Genomic DNA, 23231 nt, shown 5'->3' with positions numbered 1-23231 from the left:
ACATTGTATAAAGGCAGATTGGATTTTAGCATCAATATTTGGTTAATCAGTGATTTTGATCAGCATTATATAATCCTACACAATTTCTGCAGTTGAGGAGCTGAGACCCAGCCAAGTTAACTGGGTCATGGCACTGACACAACACCTTGATTTGAGGGTGCACCTCTGTGCTGGGTGATTCAGGCAGAGCACCTCCGATCCTTCCCACTCTCCTAAAAGGGATGTATGATCATTGCCATTTTAGAGATGAGAAAACTAAAACTGAGAGAAAAGAAGGAACTACTGTGCCTCAGAAGTATTTCCTGTGGCCTCCCAGGTGTTCATGTCCATCAGCAGAGCAAGTGCCCGCCTTCAGGAGCCTGACCCTGACCTCCAGTTGCTGCAGGGAAGAGTGCCCTCAGTGCCCAGGCAGGGGCCCTGTGGCAATAAATGGGAGAAGGGGCTCCTGGCAGTGAGTCTAGAATATGAACTCCTGCTCACTGGGCACAGGGCCCTCTAGGAAATGCCCCCTCTTCTTCCTCAGCCTGTGGAGCCAGGATGCTGCCCAAAGTAGTGCTGAGGCTCAATGACCCCTCTCTGCTCCATCCAAGCCACTGTGCTGCCTCCATAGGCAGAGCCATGTCCTGTAGGAATAGTTTCAGGCCATGTCCTGGGACATTTGAAGATCTGTCTCATCTCAGTTGGAAAGCTAGACCTGCCTTTCCTGCGAACATTCCTTAAATTCTTTTTTTTCAAAAGAACATAAAAATACATTCTAAGAAATGAGTTGGAGCTTTCTACACACATTGACAAGCACAGTGCTGCGTTGCTGCAAGCAGGCATTGTGAGTTATGTCATTGGGGTTCAAATTTAAGTTCCCTTTCCTGCTAAGTTCAGGTTTTGATATTTCTGAATATCAATGTCCTCATCTAACAAAGGGGCAGCAGATGGCCCCTCCCTCGCAGTACTGGCTTTAGGAGTAAATGCCACCATGAAGACATGACCCCTGACCTCTGCCACTGCTGCTTGTCAGCCAGGGATTACCTGGGCTGGTAGCTAAAGGAAGGGACAGGAAATTGCAGATCTGAGTGGCGATAGACCCACTGACACCTGTGATAGCCTAGGCAAGGGACACAGTCTGATAACTTAATAATATCCGATCTAATAAAGAGGGAATATGCGAATTGACTGCCATGCCCTCAAATATGGCGGTGCCCACAGCCAAAAGATGGCGGTGCCCAGAAGTTTGAGTCTCACTGGGGTGGCATGTGCTCCGCAAAGGCTACACCCGCTCCCAGGCTGGCGCATGCCTCCAGAGTCCCCTGTTCCCTCCAGTCCCCAGCTGCCCAGGGCTGGCCTGAGGCACAGACAAGCCTCGGATGTTGGCTGCCCAACTGCCCAGAGACAGTCCGAGGTACAGGCAAGCCTCGGATATCGATGGCTGCTGCCCAGTTGTCCAGGGCCACCTGAGGCACAGGTAATTAGGGTCGGCAGAGGTGTGATGGGGGCATCACCTTCACTTTATCACTGGGTAACTTTCCTCCCTTGAGGGCTCCTGAACTGTGAGGGGGAGGCAGGGCTGAGGGACACCCCCCTCCAGTCCATGAATTTTCATGCATTGGGCCTCTAGAATGTAAATCAGGATAAGCCACCTTCCCTGCTTGTGTCCAGGAATTGTGGGGAGATGACATTGCTATCATGTCTAGCAGAGAAATTCAGTGATACACACACAAATTAAAATGCACACTTCCTAGCAATGCCACTTCCCATTAGCATCTCCCTCTAAAGTAGGGTGACACATGGACAAGGGTACACCGTGTCACTGTGTGAATAGCCCAAGGCTGGGAACAGCTCACACCCATCAACAGGAGACAGTGAGGGAACGGTGCTGTCTCCACAGGCTGGAGGGGAGGCAGCTGGTGGAGGAGGGGCAGCGCTAGGTGCTGATGTGGATGCTCGATTTGGGGCAATGTGGCTAGAGGTTCGGGGAGGTTCCCAATCACCTTGGGAAACAAAGTCTGAGTGTGAGGGGCATGAGAAGCTTTGGGTACCAGTGAACATGAAAGGTGCTGGCTCCCTTTTCAAAGGTGTGCTGGAATGAGCTTTATTCAGTGACCTGCATTCACCAGGCTTTGATGGAAAGAGTGTCTATCTCTGAAGCAGGAAAAAGCTGCTAGAATCAGATAGGGCTGTGAACAATCTTATCACTCATTGGCCATGTGACTTTGGACGGTGTCCCTTCACCTTTTGATCTCAGGTGCCCCTCTGCACTTGGGAACTCAGGCTGGAGGGTCTAAAGTAACCTGCGTGCTCACGGTCCAGGATTCAGGATCCCAGGCCTCTGGTAAAACACCCTCAATGAGGACGGTGTTGCCTCAATGGGACGACCCCTAAGTCTCCCACATGGGGAGCCTCTTCCATGAGTGAGGGACATTCTGAGATGACCCAACTCTGCTGGGAGGCTTCATGACAGCGACTGGGATTCTGGAATAAAGGGGGTTTTCAGCATACCCCCAGCGATCTCTCACTTCTGGGCATCTCCTCCCAGCGGGGCTGTCAGAGTGAACAGGAGTCTGGGCCTCTCAGGATTTCCTTCTCCTGGGATGTTTCTGAGGGTGAGAGAAATCAGCACCTTATCTACTCCCTGCCCTAGTGAGTTCCTCCCACTGGAGGCAGAGAACGGAGCTTCGAGGGGAAGAGCCATTGCCTGCTTTGTTCTGTAGCTGCCTCAGCACCCAGGGCAGAGCCTGGCTCACAGCAGGTGCCCAGTGGGTGTCACTAAGCAGGAGCCTGGCCACATTGAGAGGAGCACTTTTGGAGGAGGGTGAGGTCTGGCCTTGTGATGGACAAGTCACTCAGCTCATCAGTCATTCATTCCTGGCACCAAGGGGTTGGGGAGGATTGAAAGGCCAGGGCTGGGCAGCCAGACAAGCGGGGGTTCCAGACTTTCCCCACCACCGGCCAGCTGTGGTGGCTGAGCAAATAGCCTGACATCTCCAGGCCTCAGCTGCCCTGGTCTGCAGATGGTGAAATCAGACCAGGAATCTGATCCTGATTATAAGCACCCACCTCTGCATCTGATTCTTAATTTTTGTTCAAAGATGGAAGTTGATCTCTCTTTGTACTTACCACTCACGATGAGCTGAGTGCCTGCTCCAGACTTAAACTCAGAGACATTATCATCTCCTCTCCAGAACTTCACACAGTAGTAGGTCCCTGTGTCTGCTGGGGTGATGTTACTGATGCGGATGGAAAAGTCCAAGTTGTCTTTCCTCGTGGCGTCTGCAACACTTGTTACTCGGGGGAATTGGCCTCCTCTGAAATCATAGACTGACTCCCGGGTTGGCCCCGTCCCTCTGAACCACTTGATGGGCCCCACAGGGCGCAGGGTGGTCACGGTGCAGTTCAGAGTGGCCGTCTCTCCTGCTGCGACGTACACTGGCATCTGAGGCTGAATCACCTGCAGCTCCTCACCTGCCCCTCCTGGAGGGAAGCACAGAGCAGTTATTTTTACTCAGCATATCAGAGCCTGTGGGCTCGGTCAGTGTTTATCAACAACAGCTTTCACCAACTGAGTGCCCACCCTGAGTGGGCCTTGAGCCCAGCATATTGCATGTGTCATACATGTAACCCTCACAACCATCCCGTAATGTGAGAGCCTATAACAAATGAGGATCTGAGGCACAGAGAGATAACAAGAGTATATTTAAGTTTCTTCCCATCAAGCAGTTGTTCTGATGCCAGCAATGGAAGGGGTGTGCTTTGCTTTTTTTTTTTTTTTATAACCTGTGGCTGCCCAGCTGAGCAGATTGGCTCCTGGAGGTACAGTCCATCCAGCCTCAGGAGATGAGAGCATCAGCCAATTTGTCTCTGGCAGCCATGGCTGGTCATCTGATGATAAGGAAGTTGATGCAGAGAAATAGAACAACCCTTGGAATAACATTTATTTGCAGAGAACTGCAAAAGGAAACAAGTGCTTGCAAAAGACTCACCAAATCCTTACCCAGTTTCATATTTAATGTCTCTTGTTAAAAGGACTGGGAGGTTCTTGCTTCTGAACCTGAGCTACAAGTTGGAATTGAAGCAGGTCATGGCTCAGCTTCAGAATGCTTCCTGAGTAGGAATGAAAAGTTTCCAACAAAGAACAGGAAGCAATCAGAAGCTTTAAGGACGAATGGACTCGGCTGCCTATGATCTGTGGGCCTCGGGCACTGAAAGAAAGCTCAGAGAAGCCACAGGTGCTGGACTAGGGTATGAATCACAATGGCTTGAATGAGATACGTCCCCATTAAACCTGCAGATGGCCAGGATTGTAAAGAAACACGCTTGTTTCTGGATGGAGAAGGAGGAAAGAATGGGCGTGTGAAGAGAGCCAAACAGATGAGCACCATCTGGGCAGTAGCTCCTAGGAAACCCGCTGCATCCAGACATCAGGATGCTTCATCTCCAGATGACCCTGCACCCCCAGAGGCAGGACCTGTCCTTCCCCATAGGACTTAGCATCACCTGCTGTTCCTGAGCCCTGATCATGCCTCATTTTGGGGCTGTTTTTCTTTACAGAGGAAGTTCTGATGAGAAGTGCCACAAAGTCATGATATGATAAGTAAAAAAGGAATTGACTCTGGTTATCACCACTAATGATAAGCATGTGGCAATGCCAAACCTTCTCATATATTGTGTTTTATCTTTCATTAATGCTGAGCGGGGTGTCATCATCCCCATGTTGCAAAGGAGGACACTCATGTTCCCAGAGGGGAACTCTAAGTGAGGGGCAGGACCAGCAGGCAAAGGCCAACATTTTCCCTCCAGGTGATTTCCCACAGTCTGTGCCCAGGAACATAACACATGGCAGTGAGTCTAGAATATGAACTCCTGCTCACTGGGCACAGGGCCCTCTAGGAAATGCCCCTCCTCTCCCTCAGTCTGCAGAGACAGGGATGCTGCCTATGGTGGTGCTAGGGCTCAGCGACTCCTCTCTGCTCCATCCAGGCCCCTGTGCCCGGCTGCTCCTGCGGCTGCCCAGTAAGGAAGACACCACACAGAAGGGAAAGGCCCCCTGACTGCCTCCATAGGCAGAGCCATGTCCTGTAGGCATAGTTTCAGGCCATGTCATGGGACACTTGAGGATCTGTCTCATCTCAGTTGGAAAGCTAGACCTGCCACCCCCCCACCCCACCCCCAGGACTTTTTAAAAAGTGTTGTTCTTTTTTTGTTTGTTTGTTTTTGTTTTGAAAAATATTAGGAAACACGATTCTAAAAAAAAGGACTAGAGTCTGGCCAGTGTGGCTCAGTGGTTGAGCATCAACACATGAACCAGGAGATCACTGTGGATTCTGGGTCTGTGTACATGCCTGGGATGTGGACTCCATCTCCAGTAGGGGGCGTGCAGGAGGCAGCAGATCAATGGTTCTCTCTCTTGATGGATGTTTGTGTCTCTATATCCCTCTCCCTTTTTCTCTGAAATCAATAAAAACATATTGTTAAAAACAACAACAACAATGAAACAGAACTTAAAAACAAAAAAAGAAAAGGGATTGAAGGTCCTCTACACGTTGACAAGCACAGTGGGGTGTTGCAGGGAGCAGAGGCCCTGACCTCTTCCACCTCCTGCATTCTCAGGCAGGTGTCACCTGGGCAAGTAGCTCAGGGAAGGGGCAGAGCTCTCTCCAGGAGGCAGCAGATCTGAGTGGCGATGGAGCCACTGACACCTGTGGTGCCTAGGCAAGGGACACACTACTGGGAAGTGTGGTAATACCTGAAAATTCGGGATAAAGCCACCTTCCCTGCCTGTGTCCAGAAACTGTGGGGAGACCCTGTTGCCACCATGTCTAGGATTGAAACTTGGTGATACCCCCCCAAATTAAAATACAGTACACATACCCTGTGACCTAGCAATGCCACTTCCTGTGGGCACCTTCCTCTAAAGTAGGGTGACACATGGACAAGGGTACCCCGTGTCACTGTGTGAGTAGCCCAAGCCTGGAAACAACACACACCCATCAAGAGAAGAGAGTGAATGAATGATCTCCACAGGCTGGAGGGGAGGCAGCTGGTGAAGGAGGGGCAGCTCTAGGTGCTGATGTGGATGCTCGATTTGGGGCGATGTGGCTGGAGGTTCGGGGAGGTTCCCAATCACCTGGGCCACAAAGTCTGAGAGTGAGGGGCATGTGAAGGTATGGATACCAGTGAACATAAGAGCTGCTGATTGCCTGTTCAGTATTGTGCTGTACTGAGCTTTATTCAGTGAGCTGCATTCACCAGGGTTTTTTTTGTTTGTTTGTTTGTTTTTTAATGGAAATAGTGTCTGTTTTTGATGCAGGAAAAAGCTGCTAAAATCAGTTGGAATTCTGGAACAATCTCCTCAATAACTGGCCATGTAATCTTGGGCAAATCTCAGTCACCTTTTGACCTCAGGGGCCCCTCTGAATTGGGGAATCAGACTGGAGGGTCTAAAGGTCCCTGCGTGCTCACAGTCCAGGATTCAGGATCCTGGGCCTCTGGTAAAACACCCTCAATGAGGACGGTGTTGCCTGAATGGGGCGATCCCTAAGTCTCCCACATGGGGAGCCTCTTCCATGGGTGAGGGACATTCTGAGATGACCCAACTCTGCTGAGAGGCTTCATGACAGCGACTGGGATTCTGGAATAAAGGGGGTTTTCGGCAGACCCCCGGCGATCGCTCACTTCTGGGCATCTCCTCCCAGCGGGGCTGTCAGAGTGAACAGGAGTCTGGGCCTCTCAGGATTTCCTTCTCCTGAGATGTTTCTGAGGCTGAGAGGAAGCAGCACCTTCTCTACTCCCTGCCCTAGTGAGTTCCTCCCACTGGAGGCAGAGAACGGAGCTTCGAGGGGAAGAGCCACCCAGCGCAGAGCCTGGCTCACAGCAGGTGCCCAGTGGGTATCACTAAGGAGGAACCTCTGCTCCATTGAGGGAGCACTCTCTGGAGGTGGGTGAGGTCTGGCCTTGTGATGGGCAAGTCACTCAGACCTTCAGTTCCCTCATCTGTGTAATCAAGGGGCTGACAGGATTGAAAGGCCCGGGTTGGGGAGCCAGACAAGTGGGGGCTCCAGACTTTCCCCACCACTGACCAGCCGTGGTGGCTGAGCAAATAGCCTGACATCTCCAGGCCTCAGCTTCCCTGGACTGCAGACGGTGAAATCAAACCAGGAATCAGATCCTGACTATAAGCAGCCACCTCCGCACCTGACCCTTAATTTTTGTTCAAAGATGGAAGTCGTCTTACTGACTTGTTGTCACACACGAGGGACAAAGGATCCCCCTGTACTCACCCCTCACGCTCAGCTGAGTGCCTGCTCCTGACTTGAACTCCTTGTCACCATTGGCTCCTCTCCGGAACTTCACACAGTAGTAGGTCCCTGTGTCTGCTGGGGTGATGTTACTGATGCGGATGGAAAAGTTCAAGTTGTCTCTCCTCGTGGTGTCTGTGACACTTGTTACTCGGGGGAATTGGGCTCCTCTGAAATCATAGACTAACTCCCGGCCTGGCCCCATCCTTCTGAACCACCTGACGGGCCCCACCGGGAGTATGGTGGTCACAGTGCAGCTCAGAGTGGCCGTCTCTCCAGGTGCGACGGACACTGACTTCTGAGGCTGAATCACCTGCAACTCCTTACCTGCCCCTCCTGGAAGGAAGCACAGAGTGGTTATTTACTCAGCATATGGGAGCCTGTGGGCTGGGTCAGTATTTATCAACCACAGCTTTCATCAACTGAGTGCACACCCTGAGCGGGCCTTGAGCCCAGCACATTGCATGTGTCATACATGTAACCCTCACAACCAACTTGTAATGTGAGAACTTTTAACAACGAGGAAACTGAATTATGAGAGATAATTTGATGTTGCAAAGAATGAGTTTAAGTTTTACCTCATCAAGTTGTTCTGTTTGGTGCCAACAATGGGCTTGCTGGGCCTTTTTCTGGAACGTTTGGCTGCCCAGCAGAACAGAATGGCTACTGGCGGTACCATTAGCCATCTAAGGAGTTCGTCTTTGCAGGAACACCAAGGCAGCCATGGCTGGTTGTGTGATGATGAGGAAGTTGATGCAGAGAAGTAGCACATCCCTGGGAATAACATTTATTTGCAGAGAACCGCAAAAGAAAACCAGTGCTTGCAAGAGCCTCACGGAATCCTTACCCGGTTTCATCTTTAACATCTCTCGTTAAAGGGACTGGGAGGTACTTGCTGCTCAACCTGAGCTACAAATTGGAATTGAACCAAGTCTTGGCTCAGCTTCAGAATGCCTTCTGAGTATGAATGAAAAGTTTCCAACAAAAACGGGAAGCAATCAGAAGCTTTAAGGATGAATGGACTCGGCTGCCTGTGTTCTGTGGGCCTCGGGCACTGAAAGAAAACTCAGAGAAGCCACAGGTGCTGGACTAGGGAGTGAATCTCAATGGCTTGAATGGGATATGTCCCCATTAAACCTGCAGATGGCCAGGTTTGTAAAGAAACACGCTTGTTTCTGGATGGAGAAGGAAGAAAGAATGGGCGTGTGAGGAGAGCCAAACAGATGAGCACCATCTGGGCAGGAGCTCCTAGGAGACCCGCTGCATCCAGACATCAGGATGCTTCACCTCCAGATGATCCTGCACCCCCAGAGGCAGGACCTGTCCTTCCCCACAGGACTTAGCATCACCTGCTGCTCCTGAGCCATGATCATTCTTCATTTGGGGGCTGTTCTTCACAGAGGAAGTTCTGATGAAAAGTGCTACATAGTCATAAGTAAGAAAGGAAAATGAAACTGTTTGTAATATTCTCTATTCACTAAAAAAACAAAATGCCTGAACCTTGTTATTGTTTAATATCAAGTAGTGAAATAATTACATTGTTTCCATTATTAAAATGGAAAGGGGAGTGTAAGTTGTAAAAAACTAGATACCTCACTTAGTAAAAAATTTTGGAATATCTTATAATCTTTTATTTTATTAATCATGCTCAAATATCCAAGCAGAATAAGTAACATGTTTTATTTTATTTATTTATTGTTTTAAGAGAGCAAGAAAGAGAGAGATCATTTTGTTTTTTCACTTATTTATGCATCAATTGGTTGATTCTTGTATGTGTAATAGCCATGGATTGAACCTGCAACCTCGGTGTATCAGGAAGATGCTTCAACGAAATGATCAAGCCAGCCAGAACATAAATAATGTGTTTTTAAAGGATTAAGTAGCATTAATAATAGAGGAAGCATTGCTATCATAGCATGAATGTAATGGTGAACCGAAAAGATGTCATCCTTATTATCCTTATAATAATAAGTGATTAACATTGAATTTTTTTAAAAAAGTGTGCATTTAAGTGCCATGTCATCTCTGGAAGGGTCACGCTTCCCCAAATATTTCTGTTTTTCACTCTCTGGCCCCATGGAGTATCGTACTTGTAGACCACTGCCAGCTGGGACCAGGAGACTTCTTTAGACCACTGAGTTGTGAGCCAAGATAATGGCTGAGTTTTGTGGATTTGAATTTAACTGCAAGAACCTCTACGGATCAACTTCCTCTTCCCTGGAGACCCTCATGTCATGATAGGGTCAATTTCAGCAGCCTGTGTTCTTGAGTGACAGTGATGTACAGAGCTCCCAATACACAGTGAACGTGTCATTCAAATAAGAAGTAAAACAATGTTTCAAGTTCCTGAGATTTTTTTCACATAGCAAATCATGTTATACTAGAGGCCTGGTGCATGGCATTCATGCACTACTGGGAGGAGAGGGTTCCTCAGCCAGACCTGCAGGTTTTAGCAATTCGGGAGCCCTTAGGGGATGTCCGACTGGCAGACATCCTTAGTGCTTGCTCAGAAGCAGGAGAGGCTCCCCCACTGCCCCTGCACTCGCCAGCCTTCTGCCTGGCTTGTGGCTGAGCGGCGCTCCCTTGTGGAATACACTGACCACCAGCAGGCAGCTCCTGTAGAGGGCTATCTGAGAAGGCACATGGACATTCTTTAAATTGTTAGCTGAGCCCAAGGCACTGGCAGAGTACCTTTGTCCAGGTATCAGCAGGGGCGGGTCTAGATATGTAAATCCAGTAATGCTAGGGCCTAGTTAAGAATGCAAATAAGCTCCTTTGACCCTATAAATAAACCTGATGTATGGCTTGGGGGGTTGCCTTGCTGCCTCTTCATCAGAGATGGCACCCACCTGTTTCCCTGAAAATAAGACAGTGTCTTATATTAATTTTTTCTCCCAAAGTTGCGCTAGGTCTTCTTTTCAGGGGATGTCTTATCTTTCCATGCGGTAGGTCTTATTTTTGGAGGATGTCTTATTTTCAGGGAAACACGGTAGGTGTAAAACATTGGGTAATCCTTATAAGTTAAGACTGAAAGAATAAAAATGTTTAAAAGCTGTCTGTGTTATCTCAACTACCCAAGGCCCCCGCCAGTGATGGGAACAGAGCCCTTAAAGCTGTCTCACTCCCTAAGGTCCCCCCCTTCAGTGATGGGAACAGGGCCCTTAAAAGTTGTCTCAGGAAACAGCCCCGAGCAGGGAGTAAATGGAGCAGACATGGCTCTGACAGATAAGAGAAACAGGATAACAGAGTAAACTTTGCTTTGACAGTTAAGTGAAATAGGGTATGAGATTACCAGACGGGACTGTTGACTTAGCGCAAGCCCTGTCATAGAATATGTTATTAATGAGCCCAGTTCCCCTTTTAGAATTCCTTTGTTCCCCTCTTCCCCCTCCGTGTGTAACCCCTCCCGACATATAGTTTTTGCCTATATATACTTGTAAGATTCTTTGCTCGGGGCTCGACCCCTCTGCTCTTGCATGAGTTACGAGTTGAGCCCCAGCGCACTGGAATAAAAAGCCTCTTGCTGTTTGCATCAAGTGACGCCTCCTGTGGTTGATTGGGGTCGCCGTCTGTCCGTGGGACAGAGTGAGGGTCTCCCTCTGGGGGTCTTTCAAGACTATGCTCAAAGTTCATAGATGCTCTGTTAAGCATAGTCAGATTTTTTATTTCTTTCTTAAGTTTTGTTGATGAAACCTGGGAAAAGATTAGAAAGCAGTTGCATGACCAATACCCAGCATAAAGTCCAGAGAAAATTCCTATTTTAATTGGTGATGATCTTGATTCAGCACAGGAGAGTTTAAGAATGTCTAAGTGGGGTGCAGCTATGGCCTTACAGCCTGGAGTGGAAGGGTGCGAATCTTTAAGAATACCATCTGCACCTCCTCCGCCTCCACGTGTAAACTACTTGTACCCTAGTAAAAAAAAATTAAAGGAATTTCTCAGCAACTGCTAAGAATTCTTTATCTAAAAATCTTTTTTTTTCCCTTAAAAATAAATAAATAAATTAAAATTGAAAAAATAAAATAAAAACAGCAGAAGCCAGACCATTGCTGAATCTTCCCCCTAAGAAACAAGGAGATGGGGGGAGGAAGACACGTGGCAATCCAATATGGATGCCGCCCCCCAAGAAAGCCCCCATTGAGGCCTCGTATTCCCCATCTTTTTTTCAGCTAGTGACTTAAAGTTTTTACAAATTCATAAATGCATCGGGGATTTCTGTGCTCATGTAAAGCGAAAAGGCCAGTTTAAAAATGAATGCTCATATTTTTTGAGCTGGGCTTGACTCTGCTGTGTACAGAATAAACTTTTTAGCTTTAAAGATGGTGGAGATGAACCTGGAAGACAAATTAAAGCTAATTTCCCCAGGCATTAAAATAGCTCTTTTGAAATTTCCCACCCTGAGGCAAGTAAACACTAGGAAGTAGATAGCAAGTTTACATATAAATGGCTGAGAGTTTATCTCTTGACTTCCCCAGCAGGAAAATTCTTTTAAAAGTTAACAGCTGTGCCAGGCCTATTGGCTGGAAATTTAAAAGAACTTGGAAGGTTACTAAATCAAATGATAAAAACTTAAATCTAAATGTATTGAATTGTTATAATACTGAAATGTTGATCTGAGTATGCCTTGCATGAAGTCTAGAGGATAAAAGTTAGTCTATTAATTAAATATGCCTTTTATTTTATTTGAAATGTATCCTTAAAAATGTAAAAGTATTATTGATTTGAGAAAATGCTAAGTATTTGATTTGCTACCTGAAAAGTTTAAAGTTCTGAAAGTCTAAAGTTTTTTCTGGCCATGAAAACATTTTAAAGCTACACCCTTTTTTAATGGAGGAGAGGTGGCGCGCCCTTCCCGCCAGCTTCAGGCAGGCAAGTTCCCGCCAGTAGCCATCTTTAAAGAAAGCGGTAATTTACATTTGAATAGACCAAACCTGTTTCACCATCTTGAGTATGTTTGGAGGCTTAATAATTTTCCTAAAGTATAATTGATTTTGAGAAAATGTTATTTTTTTTCCTGATAATTAGGAATTCCACATATTTTACTTCTTGGTCTGATTTAAAAGAAAGAGACAAAGAGGCAGAAATAGATTCACCAAGCTGGGAGCTAGGTGGGCGCCATCTCTCTGATGGAGAGGCAGCAAGGCGACCCCCCAAGCCACACATCAGGTTTATTTATAGGGTCAAAGGAGCTTATTTGCATTCTTAAGTAGGCTCTAGCATAACTGGATTTACATATCTAGACCCGCCCCTGCTGACACCTGGACAAAGGTACTCTGCCAGTGCTTCAGGCTCAGCTAACAATTTAAAGAATGTCCATGTGCTTCTCAGGCTGCCCTCTACATCTCACCCTTTTTTGTTTTTGTTTTTAAGCTACTATAATAAAAATAAAATTTCAACATTAATAATAGAGCTCTAAAATTAAAACAATTGCAAACAATGCAATGCAAAAACTAAATTACATACATGTTATCATTTTCAAAACTTGAATGTCAAGAGCAAAACTCTGGCTATTAAATAATAACAAAACAATGCCAATGCAAAACAACAATATGAGAAATCAGAACTATGGACATATTAACATTTTTAGCTATTAAATGAAAGAAAGTCTCTTTTGCTGCTGGTGTATATTTACTCAGAGTCCTTGGACTTACTGAGCAAGACTTTGCAGAAAACTGAAAGCTACGCAAGGGACTGTGGTGCCAACATGGAGTCAGCTGAAGAAGTTAACGACTGAAGCTCAGCAGATTGTGGGAAAGCAAGATGTAAAAGCTACTTCTCCAACCATGTTCCTGCTCATGCTAGCATCTGTTAGTTGCCAGTCTTCTAGCCCAAGGAGTGCTCACCTGTGAGGTCCAGCAGTAGAGTCAGCAGCAGGCAGGGAGGAGGGCGGGGCCAGGAGGCAGGGATGGGCATCCTGGAAGCCTGAGTGGCCTGCTGTGTCCAAGTGGGTGCCTGGAGAAGCCAGACTCTCTGCTCTTGTGAGAGGAGTGAGGCCCCAGCTGTGTGATATACGAGGAAGCATCTAGGAAGGGATGAGAAGGCTGTGACACAGTAGCCAGCCACTGTACATATTCTAAACAGTTCCTGCTTCTAGATTGTGAAATAATCAGTCAGGGAAGCAACCGCTGGGTGAGGAGTTACTTTTCTTAGATCTCAGAGGGACTTGGACATGCCCCCAGGAAGTAGTGCTCAGGGCCTCTGCTCTCCACTGGTTCCTCAGCCAGTATGAGGTCTTCATGGGATATTGCCAGCTTATAGCCTCATCTCTTTTAGTCTCAGCAAGAGCTATTCAACTGGAAGAAAGGTGAGGGTTCACTAAAGCCTGGCCAGCCTTGGAAAGGAACAGGTCTGCTCCTGAATGACTCCTTTATTGAGGAAGCTGGTAAAACCTAGCCCAAATGCAAGTGTAAGGTGGACCTCAGAACTGGTATGGGCTTCCACCCTAGAAAAGAAATAGTATCCTGACTTTTGGGGGAAAGGAAGTATGTTCTATGACCTAGCAATTACATTCCTAGGCATTTATCTCAGACATTTGAAATCTTATGTCCACACAAAAATCTGTGCATGATGTTTATAGCATCTATCTTTGCAATAATAAAAAAACCACTTGAAACAGTGAAAATGTCCAATAATAAGTGAATGGTAAAACAAACTGGTGCATCCATACATGAAAGTCCTACTCATCAATGAAAAGGAATGAATTATTTACATGTGCGACAACTTGAAAGTTTCTCAAAGGCATTCTGTTGGGTGAACAAAATCAATATCAAAATGTCACAGACTGCGTGATTCCACATATTTCACATCCTGGAAATCACAGAGTGGAGAGCAGATTCATATTTGAGAGGTTTGGTACAGTGAGGATGGGGTCACTATGAAGGGCTAGCTCTGAGAGACCAATGTGGTCTGCATCCTGGTGGGCGGCTCACGAACATACACACGAGGGTTCAATAGCAAAGAAGGGACTGTTTCAAGTTTCAGCACTAAATGCCAATCTAATGGTCATTAGGGAACAGAATGTGTGTGTGTGTGTGTGTGTGTGTGTGTGTGTGTGGCATGAGGTCAAGAGTAACAGACCCTGTGACCCCATCTTCCTCAGTGGGAAGTCCATAAATAATGCCTGAGAGAGAAAAATCAAGAAGTGAAATAGAAGCAAACTACATGAGGTATGGCAGCAAAAGTTGAAGTAATTAGTTAAAAGAGCTGAAATGGTTGCCTCTGAGAGGCAGAAAATCGTGGGAGGTTAGGGAGACCAGTTTTTACATGTTGAACTTTGCAGAGCCATGTGCATATGTACCTTAGATAAAGGTAGAAACCAACTCTAGATAACTAGATTAACGTTTTAAAAGTTAAACATAACTCGGCTGCAGTGGCTCAGTGGTTGAGTGTCAACCTATGAACCAGGAGGTCACAGTTTGATTCCCTGTCAGGGCACATGCCTGGGTTGTGGGCTCCATCCCTGATTGTGCAGGAGGCAGCTGATCAATGGTTCTCTCTCATCATTGATGTTTCTATCTCTCCTTCCCTCTTCCTTCCTCTCTAAAATCAATATATATATATATATATATATATATATATATATATATATATATTAAAAAGAGTTAAACATAAAAAGAATGCCCATATTATTATTATTAGTAAGAGTTTTGTAAGTGTTGGTTGTAAGGTTGATGACCAAAATCAATTACCATCCTAAAGAGTAGTCAAAAACCACTAAAAACAGTAATTATGCTTTTAAAAGATTCTACAAACTAGAAAGTGTTAAGAGATAGCTCTAATTAGAGATGCATAAGAGTATTATGGGGGTGAGGAGACACATGAAATTGTAAATTAAAAGCCTTTTAAAACCTAAATAGAGGTATATTATATTCATGAACGGGAAAACTCAATATTGAGAACACATCGGTGTGAAAGAAAAGAGCCACATGCTAACCTGACAGGCTCAGGGAAGGCCTGCGTGGCAGTCTTACAAACTCAGAGACCTAAAATAACCACAAAAGATTTTAAGGTTTGAAAATTAAATATCTAATTATTAAACAGGTTATAGTGTCCCAGATATTTCACCTGACAAAGATCAACTTAAGATCTTCTTTACTGAGCCCATCTGCCTTCTGGCCTCTAAGATAACTTATCTGTAAGCTGTCTGGGTAACTTGTAACTTCCTTTTTTTTTTTTTTTTTAAATAAATATTTTTTATTGATTTTTTACAGAGAGGAAGGGAGAGAGATAGAGAGCCAGAAATGTCGATGAGAGAGAAACATCGACCAGCCATCTCCTGCACAACCCCCACCAGGGATGTGCCCGCAACCAATGTATTGTACATGCCCTTGACCGGAATCGAACCTGGGACTTTCAGTCTGCAGACCTATGCTCTACCACTGAGCCAAACCGGTTTAGGCATGTAACTTCCTTTTTACCCAGACCCCTCAGGGCACAAGAAATGGTCTCAAGACATTCCCTCATTATTTTGTTATCAAGTTAATTGTCAACTCTTAATTATGTTAAAGTATCCTGTATCCATCTCTGTAAAAGAAGCTCATGTCCATCATTTCACCTTTTACTCTATCCCAGAGGTTTCCCCGCTTCACTCTGTCCCACCTCCCTAATCTATCACCAATGAATTTCATGTAACTCACCTACGTCCCTTTCCTTTGATTGCAATGTATAAATATAGAAATGTAACCCGCCATTCTTCGGAGCATTATTTAATCCATTGAGGTTCTGCTTCCCCAGCATATGTCTACAATTTGGCTCAAATAAACTCACAAAAATTCTTTACAGGTTTCAATGGTTTTTTTCGTTAACATCAGTTTGTCTGAATTAATACTATATAAATTCAATGCAATGATATAATGTTTCTAAAAGGACTTTTTGGTGAAACTTGACCAAGTCATTCTAAAATGCATTTGGGTCAACAATAACCTGACAAGAAAAGGTAGGAATATTTTCCCAAAAGAGGTCCAAAATTATTATAAAGCTTCCCTAAGTAAGACAGGATTGTTCTGACAGAGAGACAGACAAGCAGCTCAACGCAACAGAAACCTCACAAAGAAAACCACATAGTTATGGAAACTGGATCTACAGCAAAGGTGGCAGAGCCAGTCCTTGAGTGCTGGGTGAATAACCTTTGTGGAAGAAAAAGAACAAACTGATGGTGGCCAAATGGGACAGGGTCAGGGGGCTGAGTGAAAAGGGTGAAGGGATTAAGAAGTACAAATTGGTAGTTACAAAATAGTCCCGGGGATGTAAAATACAGCTTAGGGAATAGAACACAGTCACTAGCACTGTAATAGCTATGAATGGAGCCAGGTGTGTACTGAATTATTGGAGGGATCACTTTGTAGATTATATTAATGTCTAACCACTATAATGTACACCTGAAACCAATAATGTTTGGCATCAAATGCAACTGAGCAAAAGACTTACCACTTCTAACTCACACACACATACACACCAGAAAAACATGGCTAGGTCAAAGGCGGACAGGCAAAGAGCAAAACTCGATCAAACACGGAAAACTTTTCTTTATAAAACAAAAGTTCCCAAATGATAACAACACTGCTGCTTGTGGCCCAAACAAGAGGGACCAGAGGGCTCTGCACATGTGCCAGGGAAGCTAAGATAGAATGTTGGCTGCACAGGTGCACTAGCAAACCCTAGATAGAGCTTTACTACCATCTTGAGAAGAATCTGTAAATTGCAACATATCTTATAATAGAAAAGTGTAGAGCGTGGAAAATTAATAAAGTGGAGATACATATGTCAACATTATCAAAACACACAAAATTGTGTGAAGCATACAAATAAAGTTCCAGAATGTTGTGTACAGTATGATAGCCGTTGCATAAAATTTAAAACATGCAAAGAAATATCATTTAAGGACTTACATATATGTTGTAAAAGTATAAAATCATGCTAAAAAATGATTAATGTACAATTTAGGACAGTGTTTTCCAAAGGAACAGAGAACATAATGTGAATGACTGGCAAAGAGAGATGGTAGGTCCATGGATACCGTTAATATTCTTAATAATTTCAAAATAGTAAAATGCTTATTCAACTTGGCGATTTCAAATATTTGTTTGCTAAAGTAAAAGTGTACTGGCAGAAGCTCTGGGTAAAAGTGAAATCTGCTCCGAATATTGAGTTGTTTATGATCAGGGGAGGTGAAACTTGGTCTCTTCTTGTTCTCGGTTCTGGTTTGGGTGGAGGCAGGGCCAGTGTGAAGCTCGATGCATCAAGGTCCAGGCATTCCTGAGTCTCTGTGACCAAAGCCCATCCTGGACTCAGCTTTATTATCAGAGAGAAGCAACATCAAGAGGGTGTGTGGAGGAAGCTCCTGGTGCAGCTGGGGCTGGCAGAGTGAGGAGCAGGGGTCTTGGGGAAGGGGCAGGTCCTGCAGCTTCTTCCTTCTTGCAGGTCCTTGAGCCCTTTGGTGAAGGCAGGAGGCAATGTATCACAGAGCAGAGATAGGCTGTAGAGAAAGCATTCATTCATTCATTCATTCATTCATTTCATAAACATTTATTGAGCTAAGTGACAGGCATTCTGGTTGGCCTGGGTTCATGATGTAGATCAGAAATGAAGCCCCTAAAAACTACAGCCCCAACACTTCTTTCTGAGATCTGAACTCTCTCCCATTCCCTGCCACTAGTCAGCTCCTGCAAAGTTCTACTAGTTGATTTTGCCAATATTTTCTTATTCATCCCAAAGATATATAAAAACCAAAATATATAGTAGTTTATGGGGGAGGGACTCTTTGAAGTTTGGGTCTCAAAGCTTTGGCCTTTGACCCACTTGTACTCTCTGGGGCCCCAAGGAACTTAATTTGAATTCCTTCAAACTCCAGGGCACTACAAAATGCATGAGAGTTAAAAGCTCTTAGAATTCCAAGAGACGTTTGGAGAAAATAAGTGTTCACAAACTTTTCTTGAGGCTGGATCACCTTGTGGGGACCATGTGACTTAGTGGGTGTGCCCTGGACGCCTCTTGCCAGCCCCTGACAATGACCCTGACCTCCCACCCTCATGACTGAGGCCTGCCCCCAAGTTACCTGTCATAGGTTCCACCACCTGTGGATGTAGGTGACGGTGAAACTCATCACCAGCAGCACCTTAAAGCCCAGGAGGAAAGCCACAAAGATAAGGGCAGGTGTTTCTGGACCTAAATACCAAATGGGTAGAAGGAGACATCAACTGGGGCTCTGTGAGTTTAAACACCTCCTCTGATGTCATGCTGCCAGGAAGTTTCAGAACCACGAATGGCACCCAATTCTTATCTGGTTTCAAGCCCATGTTCCTTTCTCTACACTCAGCTTCCTCTTGGAAATAAGTAATGAGCTTGATCTTTTAGCCTCACCTTGAATGCAAGTCAACAAATACTGATTTTGAACATCTGTCACACAGTCAGCTAAGGTGTCAATGTAAAAACCTCTAGAAGTCTAAAGCTGGGTGTCCTTCAGGCCTGTGGTCATTCAAATTGAACTTTTATATAATCTCAGGAGATTAGTATCATTAGTACCATTTATAGATGAGTTACCTGGGGGCTCTGAGAGAATAATTGACTCAGTCCCCTGAGTTTACAAAGCTATAATTACTGTAAACTAACCTTTAAAATAATTTTGTTGAAATTCAAGTAGTAATAAGTAGCTGACATTTATTGTAGACATATACACAGAGTTTGCATATATTAATTCACTTAGTCCTCATAAGGACTCTATTAGTTAAGAGCCTTCCAGTGACCCATCTACACTACATTAGACTCATCTACAGATGAGTAAACGGAAGCACAGAGAGGTTAAGTACCCGAACAAGAATATAGTGAAAAAGCCTGCTCTGTCATTAGAGCAGATATCATGGGCTTCATGGAGTAAGGTTGGTGGACAAGTCTCTTCATATAACCCAACTATTTTAACAAGAGATCATTGCTAAAGACCATCTCAGAATAACTAGCAAGCATCCTAAGCTGAGCTCTCTTGGGAATTTCCAAGAAGGTTGAGCTGGGAGACTGTTCTCTCCTCAGAAATGAAAGAACCTTTCATAATGGCCACATCTAAAGTAAGAGGCAGGCCAGGAACCAATCTGGTTATCAAGGCATCACAGACTCTTAAGTTGGGCAAGACTTTAACCATTACGCCCCCTCCCTAAGCCTTTTTGGGATCCACTAAAGAGAGGGAGGTGACTGAGCTGCTCCTAGGAAATGAGATGAGCTTACCTGGGCTTTCCATGGGCTTGTATGTCCCGTGGGCTACTGGTGACAGTATGAGGTTGGCCCAGATGGGAGGCTGTGCCTCATGCTGTACCTTACAGGTGAATACCCTCTCAGATACTTGCGTTGATGCATTCACCCATTGCAAGCTTTCCGTGCTATAGGTCCCATCAGCATTCTTCTTGGGGGTGGGTAGCTCAGCTCCCTTGAATGTATCACAGTTCTCCAGCCAGGTGAGATGCACAGTTTGTGGATAGAATCTCTGCACGTGGCAAGTAATTGACACCAAGTCCGAGGACAGGGAAGCCTGGGACACTGTCACTGCAGGGGAAACTGACAACAGGCCCGAGAAAGCAGGCAATTACTCTAGGAAGTCTACATCGGGAGCCAAGAGCTCTTTGGGGATGGGGTCATCTTCCCAGGGCCTGTCGCAGAGGAGGGTGTAGATATGGGTCCACAGATGCATAAGGAAATGCATGATGAATGAATAAGAGTGTGAATGCATGAGGGAATGCATGCTTGGATAGATGGATGGATGCATGGAAGAATGAATGGAAAAGATGAAAGCCATTCTAATCATTCCTCTCTTTTCCATTCTGGTCATTAAAGATGATACAATGAAGTTTGAATTCCATTTTAGAATCTATGAACCAATTCACTAATCTATAACTTGGTAATGCTAAGATTGAAAGATTCATACACTCTAAATCTTTATGACTCAAGATACTAAGGTTTCACTTGGGAGGGAACATGGGTTTGGAGAGGTTAAGTGACATGCCTGCCACAACTTGCACAAGGCCACGAGTAGCTGGGGCTGTCAGAGACAGTATGCTTTACTAGTATGCTATTCTGACACCCAAAGTTTAAGGCTGTAGCATTTAAGATCCCTGGCTTCTGAAATTTTGATCTAATGACTTCTAGACTTTTTTCAACCAGATTTTCAGCTGTGCAATAGAATGTACTCATAATGAGAAAATTTTTTAAATACGATAAAACATGAAATATTTTGAGACGATTCATATGAACACACAACATAGTATAGTTCTAACACTACATCAAAGGGTGGGAGATCCAGATTCTGGCCTCTACACTGACACCATAGCCAATTGCCAGACCTTGTGTAAGTCACTTCCCCTTTGTTTTCAAGAATCTTAAATTGTAAGTTGTCTAAGGTAGATCAGCTCTCACAGGGCCAGTGAAGACAAACCTTAGTTCTGGGTCTAGAGTAAGAAAGTAACTCCTTGTGTTGTGCAATTTGAAGGAACTAGGAGCATCTGACCCCGAAATATGCTTTCTCCATATTCAACCCACCCAGACCTATTAAATGCTATCAATGGGTAGAACATTCCCTAAAGGTCATGTCTATACTCCGTCTTTCCCCTTCAGCACACGAGCAGGAATTCATACCAAGCAGAGAGCAGGACCCTGAGAAAGAGAAACCCAGGATGATGAAGGGCTGGTAACTAGGATGCTATCTACGGAGGACAGTCCAGGCTAAGGTACCACCAAGCAAGTGTCATGGCTCTAGGTGGTGGCAAGGTCCAACAAAAGGATGGAGATGCTCAGATGGCCCATTACAGCCACCAGCAAGTTCCCTGGCTCTCCAGTGTCCATGGCAGTATGGGGAGGATAGGGACCCAAGCACAGAGGCCGTGTGTATGTGTTACCTCATTTAATATTTACAAAACACAATGAGATAAACACAGAAAGCTACTTGGTGTCAGAAAACAAAACAAAAAGCCGCTCAGAAGGAACCTATGCAAAATAGATTCAGGGTCTGCTTTCATAGAAACTGCCACAAAGGAATTGGTTGAAACTACACCTTGAAAAAAATTTCAATAATAAAAATAATTTTGTTAACTTACGTTTTAAATTAAGTATGGGATATTATCAAAACTCTGCACCAAACTCTTAGAAGGGACAACTCTTGGGAGTGTAAGGAAGTTGGCATAATTTTTTCCCAGAACCATATACTTCAGTTTCAACAAATTCATCATTTTAAATTTCACATTTTACAGCACAATCATTAAGAGGAAATTTTGAAAAATTATTCGAGGGTGCTATCAATTTTCACAGTGGCCTCTTTTTAATCAAAGTGTTCTCTTTTGAAGTGTCCATAGAATTGTTAGAACGATAGATATTTCTTTCCCCATCTTTAACCACTTAGAGGCATTGCCCATGATCTCAGAGGTTCCCCATCATTTGAGTCAATGTTCTGAAGTAACTTTTGCCAGATCTCTGATTTCCCTTTGCAATGGGTGTGGATTCTGTGTGCACAGTATGGTCTGATGTTTGTCACACTTCAATCAAGGCAAGACCCACCTCCTGGAGCAGAGGGTTACTGGGCTTCCATAGGCCTTCGCTAACTGACTGTCTCAGTGCTTGGCGGTGGGGCTGGGTGGTGCCATTTCCCATCTCACACTCCTCAAATGCCTTCCTGATTCTCTGCCTCAAGATTCCTGTATATCCATGAAATGGCACCCAGCTCATGCATTCCTTAGAGTCTCCAGTGGTGTGAGCTTCAGTCATCCACTGGGACACCCAGCTTAATATCTCCCCTTTCTCTTATGTATCCCACCCTCCCTATCTCTTTTTCTTATTCTACTTGCCCCCAACTCCTGGTTGCAGGTTCTGCTTTCAGGGTAACCTAGATAAAGACACCCACAAACACATTTCTGTGACAGGAAACCCAACCTGAGATGCAGGCCCTGTTGAGCAAGAAGGGCTCTTGAGTGGGGCCTGGTTTTGTAAGTAATCAATTCATCTGTGAAAACTGCATTTTCTATGATTTTTGCTTCTCTACACAATTGTCCTAAATGCAGAGAACTACACTGAGTGGCCAGATTATTATGATCTCTGAATGCATAATAATATGGCCACTCATAATACTATATAATATTAGAGGCCTGGTGCATGAATTCGTGCATGGGTGGGGTCCAGCTAGCCTGGCCAGGGGGCGGGGACATGGGTGGTTGGCTGTCCTGCCTGCTGGTAGAACTCCTGGTTAAGGGGACAATTTGCATACTAGTCTTTTATTATATAGGATATACACTGAGTGGCCAGATTATTATGCATTCAGAGATCATAATAATTTGCCACTCAGTGCATATAATAAATACTCAGATAATCTGGTCCCTATGTTACAGACCAAGGCACTGAAGCTGGGAGAATGTGGGTAACTAGCAGGAGATCCCACAGCTCCTGAGCAGCAAAGTCAAGCCAGAGTTCACGTCCAAGGCCCCTCCCTCGCCAGCTCCACAAACTCAGGAAGGCTTCCCAGCTTTGGACCTCTGCTTCCTTCTGTAAACCACCAAGGGGATGAACAGCAGCAGGCGGCTGTGCATGTAAATAAGTCACCCACATGGCTGTGTTTTCCGACCATGTGCTGTGCTCATCTGAGACATTACTGCCAATAGTGATGGAAAGTGATGTGCTTACTTCCATGATGAGAGCACACAAAACAAAGAGGAAAATATGTTGTACACTTCAAAGTCTTATAGACACGTGAGGAATTGATTTCACTGCTGTCTCCCTTGGACCACTCACTGGTCTTCTTAGGCTTTAGAGTTGTCATTAAGAATGGGCAATCATGCCGAAACCAGCTTGGCTCAGTGGATAGAGCATCAGCCTGTGGACTAAAGGGTCCCAGGTTCGATTCCGGTCAAGGGCATGTACCTTGGTTGCAGGCACATCTCCAGTAGGGGGTGTGCAAGAGGCAGCTGATTGATGTTTCTCTCT

The 23231-nt window shown here is 45.1% G+C and overlaps 2 protein-coding genes across 4 annotated transcripts in view; both read right to left on the bottom strand.

The window, feature by feature from the left end:
• The window catches only part of LOC311624550 (signal-regulatory protein beta-1-like), a 30144-nt gene extending 21551 nt beyond the window's left edge, over positions 1-8593 (bottom strand). For 2 of the 3 annotated variants that reach the window (XM_084887950.1, XM_084887949.1), the window contains exons 1-2: positions 7269-8593; positions 3109-3462 (exon numbers count right to left, since the gene is read on the bottom strand). In XM_084887950.1, coding sequence (XP_084744076.1) covers positions 3109-3462; positions 7269-7491 — 577 coding nt within the window. In that variant the 5' untranslated portion in view covers positions 7492-8593. The remainder of the gene's footprint in view (positions 1-3108; positions 3463-7268) is intronic. The other variant, XM_084887948.1, reaches the window with a different exon arrangement.
• Positions 8594-17619: 9026 nt separating this feature from the next.
• The window catches only part of LOC311624811 (tyrosine-protein phosphatase non-receptor type substrate 1-like), a gene marked incomplete at its 5' end in the record, with an annotated part of 32089 nt that continues 26477 nt past the window's right edge, over positions 17620-23231 (bottom strand). Inside the window, 3 exons of the mRNA XM_084888415.1 lie at positions 17620-17760; positions 18340-18449; positions 19500-19826. Coding sequence (XP_084744541.1) covers positions 18343-18449; positions 19500-19826 — 434 coding nt within the window. The 3' untranslated portion in view covers positions 17620-17760; positions 18340-18342. The remainder of the gene's footprint in view (positions 17761-18339; positions 18450-19499; positions 19827-23231) is intronic.

This window comes from Pipistrellus hanaki (assembly GCF_964339955.1).
Source record: "Pipistrellus hanaki genome assembly, chromosome: 6".
Classification (NCBI taxonomy): Eukaryota; Metazoa; Chordata; class Mammalia; order Chiroptera; family Vespertilionidae; genus Pipistrellus; species Pipistrellus hanaki.
This window is presented reverse-complemented; position numbering and strand designations above follow the sequence as displayed.